The sequence below is a fragment of the Herpailurus yagouaroundi genome, unplaced genomic scaffold, assembly GCF_014898765.1.
Source record: "Herpailurus yagouaroundi ecotype Mexico unplaced genomic scaffold, PumYag 100, whole genome shotgun sequence".
NCBI lineage: Eukaryota > Metazoa > Chordata > Mammalia > Carnivora > Felidae > Herpailurus > Herpailurus yagouaroundi.
This window is the reverse complement of record NW_024412391.1, coordinates 83,908,409-83,933,534: the sequence shown is the minus strand read 5'-3', so window position 1 is coordinate 83,933,534 and position 25,126 is coordinate 83,908,409. Positions and strand designations below refer to the sequence as shown.

Below are 25,126 nucleotides of genomic sequence, written 5' to 3'. Positions count from 1 at the left end.
AAGCAGGCTCCAGGCTCTGAGCTGTCAACACAGAGCCCTACGCAGGGCTCAAACTCAAGAGCTGTGAGATCATGACCTGAGCCGAAGCTGGACACTTGATCGACTGAGCCACCCAGATGCCCCTCCAATTTGAAAGTAATTCTATACTGAATTTATTACTTCTTTTCATTTTATATAGAAGTTGGTATTTGTTCTGTCACTTCTTTGCACTTATTATTTCCACTAAAATATACTTCATGTTAATTTATAGACACTATAGGAGTCATACTTTTAGTATTAAAATAAAATGTTTTATTTATTTAAAAATGTTAAAAACACAATTCCTGTAGGAAAAAAAATTCTGAGTTTTTTTTTTTAATTCATGATAGGATTCAGAGCAATTATTTGTCAGTGGTTGAAAGGGTGACTAGGATGTCTGAACCTGGGGTCTTCTTTAAAATTAAGTTTTGGTTCCACCCTATAGATCTATCGAATCACACTCTCGTAGGATGGGGTCTAAGACTGACTTAGTATATATTATTTTAATATATATAAATTATTTCAATTTAGAAAGTCCAATCAAATCCCATAATGGTCTGTAAGGTAATCTAAGACTGCTGATGTGCTTGACAAAGCGTTAAATACTCTTTTTTCTTGCCTTGAGGTTATCTTTTCCATCATGTACATTAAATGTTGATGGAAACACATATAAGGAGTTCCAAGTTCAAGAGCAATGTCAACCCAGTCCCAGATGCATTTCAGTGGGGTTTCTTCATATCCAGCAAACATGGCCGGGTTTGCTAAGAGTCCTCTTGCAACCATCACACCTATGAATTAAAGCACATCATATTTGTCCACACATGAAGAACTCATGGTTATGAGGTCAAACCTAATGAAACAAACTGAGAATACTGAAAAATAAAGTATTATTACAAGGTTTCTCAATACCCGTATATTAGTCTAATTAAATTATAAAACAATTTTATATGTTTGTAAGTCAAGAATGTTTGAACGTGCTTATAAGAAATAAAAAAAATCTTTTTTAAGACTTTTATATTAAACGATTAGTCTCTAGGGTTTTTTTGGGGGGCTGGTTAATCCGGATTGTCATAAATTGGGTATGCTTAAAGTTAGGTTTATCTGCATTCTCCCATCTAGCAATAGTTATCACAGGCCTTGGTATGCCAATAATTTAAGGGGGTAATAAAACTATGTCGTTGTATGTGCCTTTGGCTCCTATAACAACTTGGAGTTCACTAATTCTCATTTCGATTCCAGATGTTCTATTTTATTAATAGGCTATCTTCCAGAGAGCCTTAACTGGTCACTCATTGGATACGATGGTGGCAGAAAAGTAACTGACTTAATTTACCCCAGTTAAAACAATCTACTGTTTCTAAGTAGAAGAGTTAATAAATGATTTAGCTTAAATCAGTACAACAGGAAAATATGGCTCCATTTTATGAGCCCAGCATGCTTCTGCTGTGCGATTCTGCTATTATGGCTCCATTTTAAAGACAAATAATGAAAACTCACATTAACATTACTCTCCTACGCCTACTTTTTTTTTTTTTTGGTAATTAAAAGACAAAAAGCTCAGGTACTTATTTCTTACCATCTGTCCCAGTAATATGCCACACATTTTCTGCTTCTTTTAAGCTTCTGATATCTCCATTAGCAATTACAGGTATAGACATATTTTCCTTAATTATTTTAATGGCCTCATAGTGAACTGGCTGATGTCTTTCTTCAACAGTTCTTCCATGGACCGTAATCCAAGAAACTCCTGTTGCCTCAGCCTTTCGACAAAGATCTACAGTTCTTGTAAGGTCATCATGGATCCTATAATTTCAAAATTAAATCAGTCTATTGACAGCACACAAATCTTAATGCTAAAACTAATACGCTAGATAAAAGATTTCATCTGATACATTATTTAGTTAGCTTTGTTATATTATCACTACCTGCTACTATTAGAAAGGCTTTGTTCAGAGATCAGTTCCCACTTTAGACCTCAAATTTAGCTATTTCAATATTGGCAACAATAGGATGACAAATAAATTTTACCTTACCTACTCCTTCCCCCTTTTAGCTTTGATAACTGAAAAAGTCATCCAAGACTGTCATGGAGGAATTGGAAGATGGTACCCTAATATCTGCTGTGTATGCTCCAAACCACAAGTGGGAGAAGAGAATACATTATTATGAAATGTTCTTAACTTTTCACCAAAAGACTGATTCCTGCCTTATTTTCTTTTCATTGTGAAATTTTCGTGCAAATATTATTACTGTTTTTTCTATTCTTGGTACCAGGAATGTTTCTTAGCATTATTAATTAAGCAGTATGTGAAAAAAATTGACAGTTTCTTCTAAGGGAAAGTTTTTAATAATAAAGGGAAGTTTTATTTTCTATTAAAAAATACAAAAAGGAAGTTGTTCTCTTTATAAATAAAAATTATGGTACACATTCATTTACTAAATGTCCTGTTTCAACACTTTCATACATAAACTACCAATTTATTAAGGATGGATACCCCTATACTCTTAGACAAAAGGAATATATTTTTATTTTCTAAGTAATGGACTATCTTGTTAATAGTTTGAAATATTGTCTTTACCTTATTTTAATAGATACTGAAAATCTGGGATTTTCCACTTGATTTCTTACTTGTTTCACCATATCTCGAACAACCTCTGGCTTGTTTATTAAGCAAGCTCCATAACCTTCTGCCATTGCCCACCTTTATAAAGCAGACATATCAAATGAACTGTAAATAGCTGGAAGAGAAGACAGAATTCTAAAAGCACTGTAAATGCATCTATTTCTCTACCTTAGCAACCTGGAATGGAATCAGATTTTTATAATTCATAGATCCAACATTTTAAAGTGGATCAATATGAGACAAGGAAAGCATGTTCCCAGATCAAAAAGTACTTAGGAAAAATGGTTTTCATTGGCAAGTGAGAAAATTAAATTAAAATTCATTCAACCAAAACAGACTTAGGTATTTGTAATTAATTGCAATTACTTCAGATTTTTAAAATTCCAAATTTGATGTTTATTATACATAACAAGACATTTTATTAATCTTAATAACAGAAAGATATTTTTGGCTGACAGCATTCCAGTACCACTAAACAGCTTATTTAACTCTCCTAATGAGTATACAAATATGTCTAATCTGGTTTGGATTATGATGTACTTAAAACCTTGATTTTATTCTTTGGACATATTCTGAATTATTGACAGATAGTCTAATACAGTGCCAAGAACACAGGGATATTGTTGTCAAATTAAGCATCGCATCAATACCCGGTTAGACTCAACCAAATAACTATGGTATAGAAAGGAAAGGTAATTATAAGAAGGTATTCTTATAGAGCAAATTAATTAGGAGAAAACAAGTGACCATCTCTCAAATCGTAGAATCATAGTTTCTTGTTTGACATGGCAGTAAAAATTCATGTTAGGGAGGACCATAAATGTTCAAGTCTTATATAACTACCTATGGATGATGTTCGAGGCAGACCTACACACAGAAAAAATTCTAGTGTGAGGTGAGACAAAACTTATCAAAGGTCTATATATTGTTTAAGGCATCAGAAAATACCTTTGCATATATATGTTCCTAAATTATCTTCCTTTATTTTTTCTTCCTATTTGGAGCTCAAGTGCTTTAACTCTATTTTTTTTACTTTCTAATTCTTGGAAAATTGGAGACATAGTTTACCATGTTCACATAGTTTTTTTCTAATTTTTTTTGAAAATTCTTCCAACTTCTTTGAGCTTTACCTCTGAGGGCAACCACAGTTAATGTCTATTCCATTCGCGTAAGGGCAGACTATACGAGCAGCATCAGATAAAAGTCTTGCATCATTAGCAGCAAACTGAACAATCAATGGGCAATCACCTGATAAAACAAATAGCTCAACATCAAAATTCACAGAAATGTGCATGCGCACGCACACACACACACACCACCAAACTCTTCATGTTTGTACGGAAAAACGTAACTACATTTAGCCTGAAAAGCATTTGTTGAAACAAGATAGCATTAAACTAATTTTAAACATTTTAAATTAAAAGTAATTTACATTTAGTACAAATTCAAACAGTATAAAATTTGATAAAATGAAAACTATAACACTCTTGACAAACATCCCATTTCCAAAGGTGAGAATTAGTTAATTGTATTCCAGAACAATTTTATGTATACCTGTAAAATTTAAACAAACGTGAACATGCTATACACATTTCTATGCCTACTTTTTTTTAATCCCCTAATGTATCTGGGAGCTGTACTTAGACCTATTTTCTTTTTAGTAGCATATTCTTCTGTATGGATGAACCATACAGTGTTCTTCTATATTGTTTTTCATTTGTGGCTTTTGCAAACAATGCTATGATGAGAACCTATTACATACATGCTACTCTGAGTATATTCATCGGGTAAATTCCCATGAATGTAACTGCTGGATAGGCATCTAACATTTTGATAGACGTTACAAAGTTTTCTTTCAAAAGAGTTTAACAATATAGATGCACAATGCTATGGATGAAAGTTCTTGTTTCCTTACAAACATAGTCTACATTGTATAAACAACAGTGTGTATTTTTATTTGTAGATTCTTTCTACATAGTCTTTGTCTATTTTTCTACGTGTAATTTTTCTTTTCATTGTTCTCATTCTTTAAAAATTTTTTTTTGGTTTATTTATTTATGAGAGAGAGACATCATGAGTGGGGGAGGGGCACAGAGAGAGGGAGACACAGAATCCAAAGGAGGCTCCAGGCTCTGAGCTGTCAGCACAAGTCCGATGCAGGGCTCGAACTCACAAACCATGAGATCATGACCTGAGCTGAAGTTGGATGCTTAACTGAACTGACTGAGCCACCAAGGTGCCCCTTTTGTTCCTCATTTTTCAATTATTCTTTTATAAAACAAAAGAAATCAGCTCTAAAATTATGAGTATCTATTGTAAAAATTATAAATATCTTCCCCAGGTTTTGGTTTGTCTGAGTACGTGCATGCTCCTTTCTTACATATAAAAGTTTACGTTCTAATATAGCAAATGTGTTAGATCTTTTCCTAGGTTTTAAAGGACATATTTTTATCATCTTTTTTTGGGTTAGTGTTATAAACTCTGCATAAATGTATTTTAATTTTTCTAAAGTTCTTTTGAGGACTACCTATATGAGATTCACTGAGTGTTTGACAAAATGCAGATTTCTGAGCCTCACCCTTGTTCCACTGATTTGGAATTTTTTTTTTTAACATTTATTTTTGAGATACAGAGGGAGACAGAGCATGAGTGGGGACCTAACTGACTGATCCACACAGGCGCCGCCCACTGATTTGGAATTTCTATGGCAATTCACTGATTTACAGGACTATTACAAGATAGGAGAATTTGCTTTTCCCTGAGGATATAGGATGTTTTTCTTTTTATAACTCAGAGAGAGTTATAGAATTTCAATTTAATAATTGTTTATTGGTCTAATATATTTTCAACACAGGGCTAGAAGCTAAGGATACAAATCAATGAGAGATAATTTCAGACTTCATGGAGCCCATAGTCTAGTGGATGAGATACAGGCCTACAAAGAGGAAATTGTAATACAGTAGGATTAAGTACAACACAAAGTCTGTATTTAACAGAGAACAAGAGTGGAGGGTGATCAGGCAAGCTGCTTGGCCAAAAACTTTGAGAGCTGGATTAAGAAGCATGTAGTGTTGTTTGCCAGACAGCTCTGGATCTGGGGGACAGGCATGGCTGAGAAAAGGATATTCTAGGTAGAGAAGTATGAGAGGATGGGGCATATTCAGGGACTTAAGTTAGTATTTTTAAAGAATAAAGTTGGTGGGATGTGGAGAGAAACTAATGGAACATAAAGCTGCAAAGGTGTATGCAGAGGCTGGATCATGTGGAACGTTATACATTATTCACAGGTGTCAGGATTTTTTTTTAAAGTAATCTCTACCCACCTAACCTGGGGCTCAGACTCACCACCCTGAGATCAGGAGTCCATACTCTACCAATAGGGCCAGCCAAACACCCTGACAGGCACTGGAATTTTACTCTTTAGGCCACTGGTTGTTAATCTTTACTCAGGATCACCTGGAGGGCTTTTTAAAAAAGATTCCTGGACCACATATCCAGAATTTCTGATTCAGTGGGCCTGGGGCTTTTCTTTTCTTTCTTTCTTTATTCTTCTTTCTTTCCTTCCTTTTCTTTTCTTTTCTTTTTTCTTTTCTTCTGTCTCTCTCTTTCTTTAAGTAGGCTCCATGCTGGAGCTTGAACTCATGACCCTGAGATCAAGACCTGAGCTGACACCAAGAGCTGAAAGCTCAGTAGACTGAACCACCCAGGTACCCTGGAAATTTCTATTTCTAACAAGTTTCCAAATGATGCTGATGCTGCTGGTGTGGGCCATTACCCTTTGAGAACCATTGCTTTAGGCCACTGAGAGGTCTAAGAAGGATTTTAAGCAGGATAGAGATGTGATCAAATTTACATTCTACAAAGGTCACTTTGGGCTATTTGGAGGTTGGTTTGGAATGGGGCAAGACTGGAGGCAGTGAAATAGGAACCTAATAGCTCAACTGAGAGAATGGGGCCCTAAGGAAGGCTGACCTCACACTTAGATATATTGTCCACAGTTTACAAGACACTGAATAAAAACATACATAAAAAACTAAAAGATTTAAAAATAAAATCTCTGAATTGTGTTGTTTCTGATTAGACAAGATTTTTTACTTTTTAAGTCTTATAAAGTCAGCAAACTCTGGGTTTCACATACCTTGGTTTTTTTTTTTTTTAATGTTTTTTTTTTTTTTTTTTTTTTTTAATTTTTTTTTTTTTTTAAACGTTTATTTATTTTTGAGACAGACAGAGACAGAGTATGAATGGGGGAGGGGCAGAGAGAGAGGGAGACACAGAACCAGAAGCAGGCTCCAGGCTCTGAGCCATCCGCCCAGAGCCCGCCGCGGGGCTCGAACTCACGGACCGTGAGATCGTGACCTGAGTTGAAGTCGGACGCTTAACCAACTGAACCACCCAGGCGCTCCCACATACCTTGGTTTGTAGTAAATTCGCTGTCTCTGGCTTTTATAGATTTGACAAAATCAGCAGCAACTATCATTGGTGTATAACACAGATCACAACTGTATCTTCTTACTAGTGTTCTAAAAGCCAACCTGTGAGCATACAAGACTATAATTAGGCATTCTGAAAACACCATAATCATATGTACGTCCAAATTTAATTTAATTTTAAATATTTATTAGAAGAAAGTTCTGCCTTTAAAGGATAGAATAGATATACTTTTCCCCATTCTTGCTGTGAAAAAGAAAGCCGAAGTTGGAGTCATTTGCCCCCCATGACAGCAAACCAAAACTTACAGTTTCAACCTATCCCAGGAATGTGACCTTTTAAAAGTTAACCTGAAATTGCTTGATCAGCAATAGTAAGGTAATCTCTATGATAAACAAACAAACAAACAAACAATGCTGTTGTTCCCTTCCCCAAAGATTGGCCTGAACCAATCCTTTCTCTTCTTTTGCTAATAACTTCTTGTTCCACCCTCCTTCCCGTAAAAACCTCCCATTTAGTACAACTCCACGGAGCACCTCCTACTTGTTAAGCGGGATGCTGTCTGATTCATGAACTGCTTAATAAAGCCAGTGAGAGCTTCAAATTTACTCAGTTGAAATTTTTTTAACACTGCTCAGTATATTATATATAAAACAAATATTAGAAAACTCCAAAAGGTGGAGAGAAGACAGCAGACAGGCTAATAACCATGGGACCTGAGGAAAAACAGTGGTAAGTTCTCTGGGTTTCCTTTTGGCCTCAAATATCCCAGATTTGGACTTGAAGAAGCTGGCAACCTGGAAATACCAACGAGTGCAGACAAAAAGAGCCCCACAAAAGTCAGCTCTCTCTAACCAAAGGACTAGGAAATGGGGAAGCCTAGCAAGACAGAACAATTTTAGAGAATGATGGCTCTACTCCAGCCAAACACCAGAGACAAAGCCGTGGCCCCACCTCTAGAAGCAAAGGTTGAGCGGAGAGCTTAGACTTTTACCTCTCCAAGGCTGTGCAGTAAGATGCTCCAACACCCCTCCTTCCATAGTGTGTCAGAGAAGGCCAGGTAGGGAGCTGGACTTCAATACTTTCTGGCAGGTAACTTTAACTTTCTCCCTTCCCAGTCTCAAGTAGTATCAAAGGATGCTTAGTGAAGGGGCTATGCCTTTCAGCGTAGCAGAGCAGTTATCAAGCTCCCCTTTCCACGGTGAGCTGGAACTCTGACACCACCCCTCAACCTCAGCAATAATGACACTTTGTCCCCAGAGTGTCAAAGGAGACCAAATAGGGAATCTGGACTTCTACTTTCATACCACAGTAATGAGGTAGTTCTTTCTTATTCCTTTCCTGCTATAGTGATGTCGGGGGAAAAAAAAAGTTAAAACAGAAGGTTCAATATTCAGAATCAATCTATATAATCTACCACATTAAAAGGCTAAAAGAAAAATCACATGATTATATCAATCAATGCAGAAAAAGCATTTGACAAAATAATATTCATGATTAAAAAAAACCCTCAGGAAAACAGGAATAGAAAGGCACTTTCTCAACTTGATAAAGAGCATCCACAAAACCTGCTACTGCTAGCATACTTAAAGGTGAAAAATAGAACAAATATCCTCTTGATCAAGAACAAGGCAGGGGCACCTGGGTGGCTCAGTCGATTAAGCATCTGACTTTGGCTCAGGTCGTAATTTCGCAGTTTGTGAGTTCAAGTCCCGTATTGGACTCTGTGCTGACAGCTCAGACCCTGGAGCCTGCTTTGGATTCTGTGTCTCCCTCTCTCTCTGCCCCTCCCCTGCTCATGCTCGGTCTTTCTCTCAAAAATAAATAAACAAGAAAAAAAATTTTAAAAAATTCTTCTGGGAATTCCAGCAAGCTATTTTGTAGATAAAGACAAGATCATATTAAAATTTATTTGGAAAGGCAAAGGAACTAAAATAGCTAAAACAATATTGAGGAAGACATATAAATGGGAGGAATCAGTCTACCCAACTTTTATTAATTAAATGGCTACAGTAATCAAGATTGTGTAGTATTGGTGGAGAAAGAGACACATAGATCCTAGAAGAGAATAGGGAATGCAGATAAAAAACACATGACTTTTTTTTTTTTTTTTTTTTTTTTCCAAATTTGAGAGAGCAAGAGAGGAGAGAGAGAGAGAATCCTAAGCAGGCTCTATCTCATGCTCAGCGTGGAAGTGGACACGGGGCTTGATTTCACAACCCTGGGATGATGACCTGAGCCAAAATCAAGAGAAGGAGGCTGAAATGACTGAGCCATCCAGATGCTCCTGCCCAAATGATTTTTGACAAAGATGCAAAAAAAATTTAATACTAGAAAGAAAGCCTTTCACCAAATGTTGCTGAAGCAATTAGACATCCACAGATAAAGAAACAAAACAAAAAATACCCCAAAAAACTCAACAAAACAACCCTAAACCTAAGCCTCACACTTATAAAAAATTAAGTAAAAATTGATTATGGACTTAAATGTAAAACAAAAAAACAAGACTCTGGGGAAAAAACTAGGAGAAAATCTTTAGGATCAAGAGCTACACAAAGTTTTCTTACATTTGACATCAAAAGCACAATTTTCAAAAGGAAAAACTGATAAATTAGACTAAATTATTAAAAAAAAACTTTTGCTCTGCAAAAGACTCTGTTAAGAGGATGAAAAGACAAGCTACATACTAGAAGAAAATATTTTCAAATCACATATCTGACACAGTAACAGTATCTAGAATATATAGATAACTCTCAAACCTCAGTAGTAAACAAAAACTCAACAACAAAAACCTGATAGAAAAATGGACAAAAGGCTTGAGTAGACATTTCTCCAAAGAAGATATATATATATATATATATACACATATATACATATATACATATACACATATATATATATGGCCAATAATCACATGAAAAAGTGCTAAACATCATTAGGGAAATATAAAACTATGGTAGGATACCACTTCACATCCATTAGGATGGCTACAGTAAAAATAAATAAACGATATAAGAATTGGTGAGGATGTTGAGGAATCAGAATTCTTATATACTGCTGGTGGGAATGTAAAAATGAAAAACAGTTCCTTAAAAAACTGAAAATAGAATTGTCATATGATCCAGCACTCTCTTCTGGGCATATACCCAAAAGAACTGAAAGACATATTTATACATCCATGTTCATAGCAATATTATTTGCAATAGCCAAAAGATGGAAGCAACCCAAGCATGCATCAATGCATATATAAAATGTAGTATATGCATACAATGGAATTGCATTCATCCTTAAAAAAAGAACGAAATTCTGATATATGCCAACATGGATGAACCTTTAGGATATTATGCTAAGTGAGATAAGCCAGTCTCAGAAAAAGAACTATTGTATGATTCCACTTATATGAGGTACCTAGAGTAGTCAAATTCAAAGAGAGATAAAGTAGAATGATGGTTGCCAGGGGATGGGGGGGGCGGGTGGGGGAAATAAAGAGCTATTGTTTACTGGATGTAGAGTTTCAGTTTTTTTAAATGAAGAGTTTTATGACAATGTGTATGCATTTAATATCACTGAATTGTAAACTTATAAATGTTTAAAATGGTAAATTTTAAGTTGAATTTACCACAATTGAAAAAAATTTTAAAGACTGATTCAGTAGTAAAAAAGCAAACAATCCTATTAGACTATTGGCTAAAGACATAAAGAAACATTTCTTTAGCAATATACAGATGGTAAGTCAACACAGGAAAACATTTTCAACATCACTACCTGTAAGGGAAATGGATATTAAAACCATAGTGAGATATCACTACACACCTATCAGATGGCTACAATAAAAAGTATGGTGAGGATTATTAAAAGTTGGTGAGGATGAGGAAAAACTAGATCCCTCATACGCTGTTGGTGGAAGTGTGAAACAGGATAGACACTCTGGAAAATTTGGCAGTTTCTTAAAAAACTAAACATATAGTTACCCCATGACCCCCAGCAATGTAGTTGTAGGGATTTGTCTCAGACATAAAGTCTTATATTCAAACAAAAACCTCTGTATGAACGTTTATATTTACTTAATATTCTTTTATCTAATATTCACTATATGTTTATAGGTGGGAGTTACAAGCACTATCTTTATAGATATAAAAAGTGAGGTTTGAAGGGGTTAATTGTTTACTTGGGGCCCCACACATAACAGGTAAATGATAACACCAGCACCCAAGCCTAGATCATGATTTCAAAGCTAGGTGTTTGATGATCCTAATGTGGTGGGGTGGTCTTAACTTTAAAAGTCAGAGCATAAGAAGGAAATCAAATCTTAGTTCTTTAACCATTTAATAATACTTACTTTGAATACCGAACCATTGGAGCACAGACTTTCACCAGCTGCCCAGAATGAAACATTTCTATTGGATCTCTTTTTCTTTCTTGACATATTGTGTTTCGTATGCAGTCACTCTTCATGAATATAGATTTGTCTCAAATCTGAAAGACAGTTTGCATAGAGAAAAATTACTTTCATTAGATGAGTTCCCATCATTTTAACAATTTCAATTGCCAAGAATATGTATTTTTTGTCAGGCTTGTGGGCTCAGGAATCTTTTTAGCTTCTTTTCACACTATCAAATAGGATACTACAGAATCCTGTCTCTGTAAGTCACTGACAGTTTTTAGTACACTATGAAATCATCACGTTTATATATTCAGTACAAATTATGCTTGTTCGTGTCAAACACTAACAATTTCAAGTTCTATACTTAACACACTAAAGTAACATTTTCTGCTCAAATTAATAAATGCTCAAGATGTGGAAAAATACAAGGGTTTTTCTTAGGATACCATGGTTTTTCGTGTAATATTTTAAATTTCCCATGTTGCTTTGTTTGGTATTACAAACCAGAAAAAAATTTAATTTGAATAATTTCATATGTATATGCCTGGCACTTTGAAATACCTTGTTTTATACGGGAAAGCTAAATGGCATTAACTGAACAACTTTAAGTAGTGTTTCAAAAGATTTACTGGTCTGTTTGAGGTTTATTCTTATTCACAAATCCTATTCTGAATCAGAAGGCAAATCAACCTTTACTAAAAAAAAATTAAATGTGGTATCATCTAGCTGAAATTTCAATTATAATCAAATAATTCCATAGTAAATCACTTTTATACCCAAAGAGGTACAAGTGATTAAATTAGGTAGTTCATAAGTGTTTCTAAAGTTGTTATATCTAAAATCCTATCATTATATAGTGTTGGCTGCTTTCCATAATTCAGTTTCTGGCCTTAATTACTTAGCAACAGATATGGGCAAACTTTAGGAAGGTCTAATTGCTCAACCAGAAAATATAGCTAATCCAGAAAATATTGTTATAATCTAAATAATTTCAGTTTTTTCTAATGTGTATTTATTTTCGTGTGAGAGAGAGAGAGAGAGCGCAGGAGGTGGGGGGGAAGGGCAGAGAGCAAGGGAGACACTGAATCTGAAGCAGGCTCCAGGCTCTGAGCTGTCAGCACAGAGTCCAATGCAGGGCTTGAACCCACAAACTGCGAGATCATGACCCGAACCAAAGTCAGATGCTCAACTGACTGAGCCACCCAGGTGCCCCTCAATTTCTTGAGGTAGAATGTATAGTTAAAATAAACTACTTTTACTGATCACTGTTCAGTCTGACTTAACAAAGTTACTAGCTTATCTCTTTTTTAAAAATAAAAATTATGATTAGAACAATGTAGGCCCACACACACAGGTAAAACATAAGCAACAAAAAGGCAGTTCCTTTTTATGAACATCTTCTCTCTTGCATTTCATATCCAGGTTATGCCACCCCTGCTCATTCAAGTCAGAAACCTGGGGCTTATCATCCTTTGCTTCTTCATCTCCCACAAGTGTGTCAACCAAGTAGTACTTTCTTAAAATTTTTTTTTTTCAACGTTTATTTATTTTTGGGACAGAGAGAGACAGAGCATGAACGGGGGAGGGGCAGAGAGAGAGGGAGACACAGAATCGGAAACAGGCTCCAGGCTCTGAGCCATCAGCCCAGAGCCCGACGCGGGGCTCGAACTCACGGACCGCGAGATCGTGACCTGGCTGAAGTCGGACGCTTAACCGACTGCGCCACCCAGGCGCCCCCAAGTAGTACTTTCAATTAAATCTTGAGCATATCTTCACTGCCCAGTCTGTGTATAGTCTCCCATCTTGATAACTCTGATAATCTCCTCTGAATCCCAGATAGAGTTGATCTGACTTACCCACTGCACCCTAGGCTCTCCTGTTATCATAGGCACTTGTAATTACTTTTTATTTATTTTGAGAGAGAGAGAGAGAGAGCGCGAGCGTGAGCGAGGGGCAGAGTGAGATGGGGAGAGAGAATCTCAAGCAGGCACTATGCTGTCAGTGCAGAGTCTGACCTGGGGATTTATTTCATGAACTGTGAGACCACGACCTGAGCCAAAATCAAGAGTTGGATCCTTAACCAACTGAGCCACCCAGGGGCCCCCAGCACTTGTAATTACTTTTATAGAGCATAGTATTAACACGTCAGTTTCTTCTCCAGTTTTTGAGGGCATGGACATGTATTGATTCATTTAACAAATATTAAGCTCCTGCTACGTGCTGGGAAAATAAATGAAAATACATTTCCTGTGTCCTTAAAAATGTATGACATACTTACACAAAATAACAGTTCTGATACATACGCTTAGACACAATTTAACTGTTGTGGGAATAATTGTCTAGAGAAAGCAGGGGAGTCACCAACAGTGGCAGAGGGAAAACTTGAGCTGACATATGTGGGAGATGGGGGATTGTCCTGTTATAGAGAGCAACACACATAGAACCACAGAGGCTTGAAAATGCTTGATGTTTTCAGTGAACCATTAGTAGTCGTGTTATTTGATCAGACTAGAGAGGAAGTGAGGTTTAGATAATCATGGGCCTTATATTCCCTTATATTAGTATTTTTTTAGATTTTATACTGTAGGGTCTTGTTTCTAAACCATTTTTTTTTCCACCTCCACGGGTGATTTTTCGTATGTGCTCAACATGTTAATATGTGCATGAGATACTTCCATACACAGCAATTCTTTTTTTACAGGCTGTACGTCTCTCCTTGTATTATTTGTCAATGAAACATTTTAACAGGAAAATGACATGATTTCTGATTTAGAAAGATTTCACTGGATGGGGTAGGGCTTTTGGCAAAATATGAGAAAGGGGGCTATTGTAGTAAACCAGGCCAAATGCATAATGAATGTCTGACCTGGGACTCTAGGAATAAGAAAAGAGAACACACTCAGGAGCTATTTAGAAATAAAAATAAACTGGCAAGATAGTTAGGAGGTGGAAATCACTTCAGGACAGTGAATGTCACATAGTATGAGAGAATTCTAGGATGATGTGTACAATTTGGCTTTTGAGGCTACATGGATGGCAATTCCAATTAACGAGACAGAAAACCAGAAGGAGGAATAGGTTTTAGCAGGGAAACACGAGTTCATACTTGGGCACACTGAACTTGAGGTGCTCATGGGATTTCCAGATGGTGATGCCTCAAAACTTTATACAGATATAGCTCAGGAAAAAGCTAGGGATATAGACTGAGGGTCGTAAACCTTTAGGTGATAAGTTAAAACTAAAAACATAGACAAAATACTTGAGGGTGTCGTATCTTGCAAGAAATCCTTAGAAGCACCAACATTTAAGTAAAAGAGAAAAAGAATAATGCAAAAGGAGACAGAGAGATGAATTCTGGAGCTGGCAAGAATAAACCTGAAGAGTGATATTCAAAAACTGAAGAGAGGGGAGAGGATTAAGGAGGGTGGGGATAAGCATCTTAAACATCACAGAAAAGTAAAGCCTAAAAACCATCTAATAGGAGCTAAAGTCATTAGTGACTTTAGCAAGAACAATTTCATTCTCACTCATACTTGGTAGTTCCAGCACATGGCACAAAGACCTCCTACACTACTTGCTGAATGAATAAACCAGTAGTTTTCAACCTTGGTTGTACATTAGAGTAATCTGGGGAGGTTTTTAAAAAATTTCTTTAATGTTTATTTATTTTTGAGAAAGAGAGAGAGGGAGAGAGAGGGCACAAGCAGGGGAGGGGCAGAGGGAGAGACACAAAATCCGAAGCAGGCTCCAGGCACTGAGCTGTCAGCACAGAGCCCGAGTAGGGCTTGAACTCATGAACTGTAAGGTCATGACCAGACCTGAAGTCAGAAGCTTAACCAAGTGAGCCACCCAGATGCTCCTATCTCGGGAGCTTTTAAAAATCAGGATGCTCATACCATACCCCAGATCAATTAGATGTGAATCTCTGGGCTTAGGATGCAGGTATAAGTGGGTTTTTAAAGCTCTCCAGGTGATTTCAATGTGTAGTTAGCTCAATAAACAAATCCATAAACTACAAAGCACCCGGTACAATTGTTTACAGGGGTTTCTGCTTTACTTTATGAGCTCCTTTGGGACAGGATAGGAATTGGGTCTTCTTTGTAAACTCATGCAGGTGTGTATAGGTGGGACTCAAAACTCTTCCCTTAATGAACGAGTATTATGTAACTTTTCTAGAATCTTCCAACGTAAAAGCCAAGGAAAGAAAAAACTCATAATTCAAAGAGAGTACTTATCAACATTAAAGAATACTTAAAAATTTTGTGTATTATGGATAATGAAATTTAATGTGAGTCTGAGCACCCCGCCCTTGACAATTCATGTGACCTCCATTCAGAACCAACAATTCTAGTCAGACTGTGACTGAGACGAAAAACATCAGGGAAAAACCTGAGACAAAGAGAAAACATAAGGCAGTATATTAAGAGACTTGCTCACCTGAGTGGTTATGAGTATTAAATGCACAAAGTATTGTTATAGCACCTTTTTGAAATACTGTTAGAATCGAGAGAATCATGTAGCTCTGAAATTAGGAAAAACTGGTTCCCTGTGTACAGAGAAAGTTATATTAGTCTTTTTATGTAGAAATGCATAATCTTCTTGCACAAGTGTGGTTGGCCTATTATCAGTATTCATCTTGGGAGAAATCTAAATGAATAATGCAGATATATTAGCAGAGAAGATAACGGGAATTAACTTAACCTGACAACTTCAATACTAACAGTTAAGATTTTGGAAAATCCATCAGTTTGCAACAGGAAAAAGTTTGGTATCACTCATAGCATGTGGCTGAAACGGAGAGGAAGAGGAAGAAAAAGCTTAAGTTCACGGGAGGGCAGAAACGGAGTCTGTCTTTTCTTGGCTCAGTCTTCCTTCTTCACCGACCTTTGGCTCTTCCTAACTCCTCACTACTCATTTCAGGCAAGCTTCCTTCCTAAGCTTTCCCTCCAGCCTTTACCCCAGGACAGCGCGCCAAGCCGTGTGACACATAAGGCTGGGAGTTACTAACTCCCCCAGCTGTGCTTGTGGAGTGCAAGAGAAACTCCCAGAAACCTCCGCTCTTCTGTCCAGCCTCCACCGAGAGGCCCCGGTTGTTAGGTTAAATACTTGCATACGCTACAGTAAGGTTCCGGAGCCCACCTTTTCTTCAACCGGGGGAACGATGCCAGCACCAGGAGTGCGACGAGAGAAGGCGCGCGGCACCAACCCCGCGGCCTCGGCTTCCCTCGCGCGCCGGGCCTTAGGTGCCCGCCAGCTCCGGGACCCACGCTGCTCCCAGCCGGCGTTCGTCCAGCTGCGGCCGCTTAGCTGATTCTCCAAGCCAGCCAAGAGCCGCGGGCCGGGCGGAGCGGGCGGCGCAGACGTTGTGCGTCATCACCTGGGCGGGGCGGGCCGGCAGCTGACGCCATCACCCCGGCACCTGCCAACATGGAAGGTGGTGACGGCGGCGTCGCTGTGGCTGGCCAAGGGGTTCTGAGCTCTGGGGCGGCGGCAGCGACAGTCCGGGAGCTTTTGCAGGACGGTAAGGAGTCTGGGTCTCGCTGGGTGGTGGGGCTAGGGGACTGTCCTGCTCCGCATCTGGGCCCGGGTGGTTGACTCAACCCGTCGCTTTGCAGAAAGTTTTCCGGTCTCGACGTGACCACTCCCCCCCGCCCGGCCCCCTGGCGTCTGGGTGGTATAGCCTCGCAAACCTGTGTTTCCACAGACTTGCTGTCCCCTTCCTTTCCGGGTGTCCAGGGGACTCCTGGTTTCTGGTTGCTTCTCATTTCAACTCTACCCTTCATGAGCCCGAGGTTTCCCTGAAGTCCTGGGACCCTGCCGTACTCCGGTGACCCAGGTTGATAGCTACTGGCTGCTGCCGCATTCTTGATGAAAGGAGGAAGCGTTGGATCCCAGGAAAAGTGAAAGACCTAGAACAGATAGAGGACAGCTTTTAATGTCAGAGGGCCTCCTTTTTAAGTAGTGTCGGAAGCATCCTTTAACAAATTCTTGGATGACACAGGTGGCTCACTTGCAGGCTTGTTTGTTTTTTACAAGGCATTTGTCCATAACCATACACGGGGGAGAGTTCAGAGCATTAGTTCAGGCTGGGGTTAACTATATGTATTGAATATAGAAATTCATTGATAGTTTTGGACAGAAGACGACCCCGGGAAATAAATATAGTGCGTTTGAGAGGCACATTAAATTGTTTTAATTCAGTTAACACGCCGCAAGTTTCTTATTCTTTAGAATAAAATTCAAATGTCTTAGACCCTTCTCATCTGTTCTTAATTTTCTTCTCTAATGGCCTTCACGTTCTACCCTGTATTAAAATAATTTGTATACTTATCCTCTTCTACAGCATTGTAGAACCACTTTTTATATTCCACCGTGTTAGAAACAGTACCTTTCATACAGTAGGTGCAAAATAAGTAGTTTTAACTGAACATCACAATAAGCCAAAGTAGGTTATAAACGAATGAACAGCCTAAATTATTGTTTTTCTCTGAGTGTTGTATGTTTTATTATTGTCCTTAACTACTTCTGAAATTTTATATACTTTTGTCAAAACTTACTAAGGAGGTGGTTTTCTGAATTAGGATGTGTTAGATTCTCTAGGTTAGGATCTCTGTCCAATACATCATTGTATCTTAAATTCCGTTCAACCACGTTTTGAACGTCTAACATGTGCAATTCCCCCCCTCAAGCAGCTTACCATTTTAGTAGGGGAAATAGTCTTGTAAAGCTATAAAGTTAAGCATTATAATGTAGTGTTTTTAGGGTAGCAGAATTGTGTATAAAGTCAAACAATGCAGAAGAGGAGGATAACTGGGAGTGGTTAGGGGAGTGTCAGGAAAGGCTTTCTAGATGGAATTGGTTTTGAAGTATAAATAGAACTTCGCCAGGTGAAGAAGTGGAAGAAACAACACACATCAGGCATAGGTATATATTTCAGTAGGATGCATTCTGGAATTGTAATCAGTTTTTAAAGGGTAAATAGTCCTTAATTTTGCCTTCTGTATTGTCCTATTTAGTTCTTTTTTCCATCTTCCACAGTGATTATTTAAATCTTACCCTTTCAAACCTCTTCTTTCAAGTTCAACAAATGCCTTTAAACTTCCCTGAACGAAAGATCATCCATCAGATGTGAGCTTCCTCCATTTCTTGCCATGAAACCTAACCTTGTAACTGTCCTTTCTTTTCCCTTTGTATTTCCAATTACAGTACAAGTGGAATTTCTGCTTCTGAGGACAGTCCTCCCTCCTGTGCTCTGGATTTTTTTTCCTGTCTCTTCAAAGACCCAGTCACCCTTATTCTATGCCATTGAAATCTCTTGGCCAAGGTCTCTGATTACCTCCTTGTGAATATAGCAAATGGACACTTTGGTCCTATCTTACTTAAACTTTTAAAAAGGGTTTGACTCTTTTCTTTAAATACTTGTCATGTGACTTGTGAGTTCTATGCTTTAAAAAAAATTCCTGGGGCGCCTGGGTGGCGCAGTCGGTTAAGCGTCCGACTTCAGCCAGGTCACGATCTTGCGGTCCGTGAGTTCAAGCCCCGCGCCAGGCTCTGGGCTGATGGCTCAGAGCCTGGAGCCTGTTTCCGATTCTGTGTCTCCCTCTCTCTCTGCCCCTCGCCCGTTCATGCTCTGTCTCTCTCTGTCCCAAAAATAAATAAACGTTGAAAAAAAAAAATAAAAAAAAATTCCTAATTCTTTAAGGGTTCTTTTTTCCAGGTTCATTTAGTTGCTTGTCTTCAGTGTACTCCTAATTCAGTGGTTCACTCCACCCATTCTCTTCAACATTACTAAAACATTAAACATTTTCTGTCCATAACAGTGCTTGATTATGTAAAGAATCTGCCAGTGGTAAAGGATAAGATTGATAGGATTGGTGAGCAGATGCATAGTTTGAATAATTTCTGGGGTGTTTCTGATGTGCCTCCTGTAGGAATGAGATAGCTATAAAAGAGAAGCATTATATGACTTTTCTCCTGAAGGACAAGTTCAGTAGCCAGTACTCAGCTTTTGCTGTATTTTATGTTTTTAAGGTCTTTGACATTACTTTCCACTCTCTCTAAACCATCCTTTGCCATTCTTCCTTGTTTTTCTTTCTCTTTGAATGCTCCTTAGTCCCTTTGATTGCTTTCATTTTCTCCATCTACTTCCAAATTTTTGGTGTTTTCCTGGCTTCTAACTCAGTCTTCTCCATTTGCCTTTTTTTGTGCATTCTAAAATTTATTCTAAACCATCTGGGTTTTTTTTTTCATGGTTTCAGAATTAATATAGATGCATACAAATACACATGATTCTTATTTCTCAGCTATAGAATTATTGTCTACTGGACATTTCTATCTTGATGGTAAACAGGCATGACTAGTTGTACATACAAAAAGTTAAATATGAACAGGTGCTATATGTGAAAAAGTGAAAGTACTTTTTTTTTATCCCTTTAATCTTCACATTAATTGTATGTGGTTAGTTAGATTTGTGCTTGTTTCCCATATAGATTGTGAGTTCCTTGAAGGCAGTAATATGTTCATTTTTATCTTTACACAAAGATGGCTGGTGGTCCAACTTCATGCACAGCTGAATTCCGTATGTCAGTTACTTGGCCGAGAATCTTGGGAATCATCCTTTTACTTCTTGCTCTACCTAATCACCCGTCTTCAGCTTGTCACTAAGTCTCACACATTATAGTGTCTGAATATTTGTCAAATTAGTCACTTTATTGACGTTTTTATTGCCATCGTCTTAGGCCTTCATCATGTCTCTTGGGCTGTTAACACAGCATCTTACTGGCCTCTGTAACTCTAATAGAGCATGTGTTACTCGTGTAATACATGAGTGAGCTGGTAAACCAGCTTTCTGGTAAAAGAGGGGAAGCCCTGGTTTTGTAGTGTATGCCAGTTTCCATGGTATAAATACTCTCACCATGGTCAGTTTTCAGATACCTGTGATGTCTGCTGGCTCACACAATTCCTGAAAATTTAATAATTGGCTCTTAAAGGAGCCAGTCTGAGCCAGCTCCAGTACACTGCTGTGTGACTAATCCCTTTTCAATCACCCTCCATACTGCTGCTGGAAACTAAAACAGAGCTGACAGTGCTCTTTCTTATCTTTTACCTCAATGGGATATAGTGTGAACATTTTAGAGATGTTACCAGTCTTTTTTAACTGCCCCCAACCTTCCTTTGGAACCTTGACTCTCTCATTCTTTCTCACCATGTGCTCGAGACACACTGAAGTCAGCATTCCCCTTATTTCTCAAAATACGCTGTGGCATTTGCTGACTCTAAACCGTCACTCTTTATCGGAGTAGCTTTCTTCACTTTGCTGCCTAGCAGGGTCCTTAATTCTGAAAACTACTTGGCAAACTGGAAGGAAATGGGGTTCCCAGAATTAAGGCAAAAGTAGCAGTTTTTCTTTGAGAGTAGTCAAGAAAGAGTCTTTGCTTTTTGCAGAATAATACTTCCAACTGAAATATAAAGTCATTCCTTCTACCAGAATCCAACCACGTATCACGCATTGTTCAGACTCTAAGGATGCGGTAGTAAACAAAACAAAGCCCTTGCCCTCATGGAGCATACGTTAGAGTGGAAACAGACAATTGAAGCTTTCTTGTATGGACTCTGTTCTTTTGGCTAATTTTATAATCTCTGTCAGGGTAGTCTTATAGCCACTATATGAGTGGAAGACAGCAGTTTTATATCTACACTGAGCTAACTTCTACATAATTATTTTTAACTCCTAATTATTTCCATTTTTGAGTTTCGCTACAGAAAGATATCTTCTTAACATCTAGTATCACTTCTTTTTCCTGTTGATGAAGGGTTTGTTTTGAATATAGTCTCTTTTTCCATTTACTTATTTTGCTCATAAATCCTTAATTTCGGTGATACCTGTAAGTTTGTATTTGCCAATTTCTATTAAAATTCCAGATCCACTTTATTATGATAATATTTGTGCATCGATTTAAAGATATCGGAGGCCATAAATATCAAATGTGGTAAATTTTCCTGTTGTTGGTGACCTTGTTTTCTTGCATTAAAGGCTGTAGTTAGTAGTCAATTTTTAATCTTCTACTTCATATTTTCCTTCCAACTCCCTGATAAAAGTTAACTTTTAGCAGTGTAATGTAGTGGTTCAGAGTGTGGGCTGTGCAACTAGACTGCCCGGATACAAATCTGAGACAAGTTGGACAAGTTGCACGCCCCTTCTTTACCTGTCTCTTCGCCTGTGAAATGAGGGAAATGATGGTTCCAACAGGGTTGTGTGAGGATTGAATGAGTTAACATGTTTAAAGTGCTGAGGTCATTGTATGGCACAGTATGCTCTCCACCTGTATTTCCACTCTCTTCTGTTGTTGCTTCCCCCTCCTCATTTACAACAGAAGTGTTTACACCAGTTCTTGGTGTATGTTATCTGTGGGTGTAATTGTTCTGTTGTCTAATATCTGTGCTTTAGTGCGGTATAAATAATAAAGACTTTTCCTTATTTTTTCCCCTAGGGTGTTACAGTGATTTTTTAAATGAAGACTTTGATGTGAAGACTTATACTTCCCAGTCTATTCATCAAGCTGTAATTGCGGAACAACTAGCAAAACTTGCCCAAGGAATCAGTCAGTTGGATAAAGAACTACACTTACAGGTATTTCCAATCTTCTGGATCATTCAGCCAAAAGTGATAATTTACCATTTTGTAATCTTTTTATTATTTAATCTAACTGCATATTTAAAGGAACAGATGTATAACGTAACCAGTGTGGCTTCTTTTTTGAAGCATGTGTTTGAAAAGTTTTCTGTAAACTACTTTTTGTTAGTTGAAAAACCAACATATCCCCCTCTCTAAAAGCTTTTGTTCCTACTTTGTTTTCACCACCTTAACTGATGTGCAATGAATACAGGTGGGCAAAAATAGGAAGCATTTGATAAAAATAATAGAAAATGGAATTATGGGAGTAGAACAGTGTGAGTAGGAAAAATTGGGTATTCACATTGACAGTTCCCACTTTATGAACACAAAGTGTACCATTATGCTGAAATTACAGAAAGGTGATACATTTCTGGTAGATAAAACACAAAATGGGGAATTAGGAGATAGGTTCTAATCTCAGGAGATAGGTTCCCTTTTATTTTATTATTTTTTTATTTTTTTAAAATTTTTTTGATAGGTTCCCTTTTAGATCACTTAGTGTCTTTGAGTTTTGCTTTAAAAAAATTTTTTTTAAATGTTTGTTTATTTTTGAGAGAGAGACACAGAGCATGAGTTGGGGAGGGGCGCAGAGAGAGAGAGAGAGAGAGAGAGAGAGACGCAGAATCTGAAGCAGGCTCCAGGCTCTGAGCTCTCAGCACAGAGCCTGACACAGGGCTCTAACCCCATGAGAGATCATGACCTGAGCTGGAGTCAGATGCTCAGCCGACTGAGCTGCCAAGGTGCCCCATGAGTTTTGCTTTTAAAAAGAAAATCTATTAAATGGGTTGGAATGAATAAGGAGGAAGAGATTCTAGTAGATCCTGAAGGTTCCTTTCTCTTTTATAATTCTGTAATTTTTATAGGGGGTTTATGGTATACTGCCTAGTTGTTGGTTTTGTTTGTTGAGTAGGCTCTTAATAAATATTTAAATGAATGAACAAGTACATGAATAAATGGACTGTTTACCAGGAAACTTAGATCTCGTGTAGCATGAAACACGTTCACTTAAATTTTTTGTGTTGTACTTCATCAATTAAGAGTAGTTAGGACTACTCAGGACTGAGATGACTTTTAAGGTCATTTTAACTTTGATTATATAATTGGAGTTCAAAATTTATTGACAAATATTTATAAAACACTTTTTTAAACATTTATTCATTTTTGAAAGGCAGAGAGAGACAGAGTGCAAATGGGGGAGGGGCAGAGAGAGAGAGAGAGAGAGAGAGAGAGAGAGAGAGAGAGGGAGACACAGAAACAGAAGCAGGCTCCAGGCTCTGAGCTATCAGCACAGAGCCTGATTCGGGGCTCAAACTCACAGACCTCGAGATCATGACCTGAGCCAAAGTCGGCCACTTAACCAACTGAGCCACCCAGGCGCCCCTATAAAACACTTTAAATTGTCAGGATTTGCATTAGGCTGTGGAGACAGAAAAGTGAACATATTTCTCAGCTCTCCAAAGACTCACAGAGCAGTAGCAGTTACAGACAGAAACAATAACAGGCAAATGATGCCTGTTTTGTTTCGAGTAGTACAAAGCTTTCATAAAAGCAGGGGAGAATGCACTTAACTCTGCCTAGAGTTCTCAGGGATGGCTTTTTGTAAGAGCGCCTGAAATTCTTCTTTTTTGTGGTTGGTACTTTCTTTTTTTCCCAAATTTTTATTTAAATTCCAATTAGTTAACATACAGTGTAATATTAGTTTCAGGTGTAGAATTTAGTGATTCATCAGTTACATACAACACCCAGTGCTCATCACAGGTACACTCATTAATACCCATCACCTGTTTAGCCCATCCCCCCACCCTCTTCCCGGCCAGGAAGTCTCAGTTTTTTCTCTCTACTTAAGAGTCTGTTTCCTGGTTTGCCTCTCTTCCCCCCCCTCCCCCCATGTTCATCTGTTTTGTTCCTTAAATTCCACATATGAGGGACATCATATGGTATTTGTCTTTCTCTGACTGACTTGGTTCACTTGGCATAATACTCTCTGGCTCCATCCACATAGTTGCAAATGGCAAGATTTTATTCTTCTTGTGGCTGAGTAATATGGTTGGTATTTTCTTTGTTCCTTGCATGTAGTACCTTCTCTGCAGGAATCAACAAAAAACTAAAAACGTATTTAACATCTCTTAGAGGGGGCAGGTTACACTGATAGTAGTTTGGGATATGAAGTAGAATACTAGTATGACATCTGAACCTGCTGTAATTATTTTTCTGCAGAAGCAAAATTGGGATAATTCTAACTAAACCCATAAAAAAATTTAAAATACCACTGAGATGATTAAACTGACAGTAGATGTGGTGAAGTACGTACTCGTTGGGGCTTAGGATAGGACACAGAAACCATTCTAGTTATGTAAAGCAGGAAAATGTTTAATACGGAGAATTAGATGATTATGAAATCAGCCGGTGGACTGAGTTGAAGGATCTACCTTCATAGATGCAATGCAAAGGCCTGGCACTCCCATGCCAGTGCTAAAATTCCACCTGTAGGTATCTGGTGATGAAATTTTGGAATGATTGATGTGGCTATTCCAAATGTCTCTAAATTCTCAGGTCTCAGGACCTTGCTTCTTACTAGCTGAAACAGTAACAGGAAGGTAGCTTTCCTTTCTTTTCTGTCTCCCAGCTCTCTTGGAAATTCATCCAGCTGGCGGCAGAGGAGTTTCTGAAAGTATAGTATTTTTCACACAGGAAAAAGAAGAGCGGAGAATTAAAATTAGTCTTGTTAGGATGGACGACACATTGATGGCCCTATTAGTGGACTGGGGAAAATTCAGACATATTCTGGCAATCTTAAGAGATGTAGGAGACCGAAAGTAATTTCAGAGGCATGTGATAGAAAGGGACATGATAGAAAACAGTGATAACTGAAGCAGGACAAAATGGAGGACAATATAGGGGTTCCAGTGAATGAATTTTTGCTGACTAGGAGCTTCAGTTTACAGCCTTCTTATGGAACTTCTTATTCATTGGAATTGAAAAGGTACAAAATGG

General features: G+C 37.9%; 2 protein-coding genes across 2 annotated transcripts in view; one reads left to right on the top strand and one right to left on the bottom strand.

Annotated features, from left to right (window-relative positions):
* Window positions 1-268: 268 nt before the first annotated feature.
* On the bottom strand, window positions 269-16,751 carry DUS4L (dihydrouridine synthase 4 like). Its single transcript, XM_040472931.1, has 7 exons — window positions 16,597-16,751; window positions 11,413-11,549; window positions 7,056-7,177; window positions 3,773-3,890; window positions 2,598-2,720; window positions 1,595-1,821; window positions 269-806 (listed from the first exon to the last, which is right to left on the bottom strand). The coding sequence occupies exons 2-7, from the start codon at window positions 11,526-11,528 to the stop codon at window positions 559-561; spliced, it is 954 nt and encodes a 317-aa protein (XP_040328865.1). The 5' UTR covers window positions 11,529-11,549; window positions 16,597-16,751; the 3' UTR covers window positions 269-558.
* An 88-nt stretch (window positions 16,752-16,839) lies between these two features.
* COG5 (component of oligomeric golgi complex 5) overlaps window positions 16,840-25,126 on the top strand; it is a 321,373-nt gene continuing 313,086 nt past the window's right edge. Inside the window, exons 1-2 of the mRNA XM_040472926.1 lie at window positions 16,840-16,978; window positions 21,948-22,087. Coding sequence (XP_040328860.1) covers window positions 16,885-16,978; window positions 21,948-22,087 — 234 coding nt within the window. The 5' untranslated portion in view covers window positions 16,840-16,884. The remainder of the gene's footprint in view (window positions 16,979-21,947; window positions 22,088-25,126) is intronic.

Coding starts and splice junctions, on each gene's coding strand:
- DUS4L (XM_040472931.1), bottom strand. CDS start 11,528: ATGAAGAGTGACTGCATACGAAACACAATATGTCAAGAAAGAAAAAGA. Junction 3,891..7,055: donor CGAATTTACTACAAACCAAG/GTATGTGGGAGC, acceptor TTGTTTTATCAG/GTGATTGCCCATTGATTGTT. Junction 2,721..3,772: donor AACTGTGGTTGCCCTCAGAG/GTAAAGCTCAAA, acceptor TGCTTTATAAAG/GTGGGCAATGGCAGAAGGTT.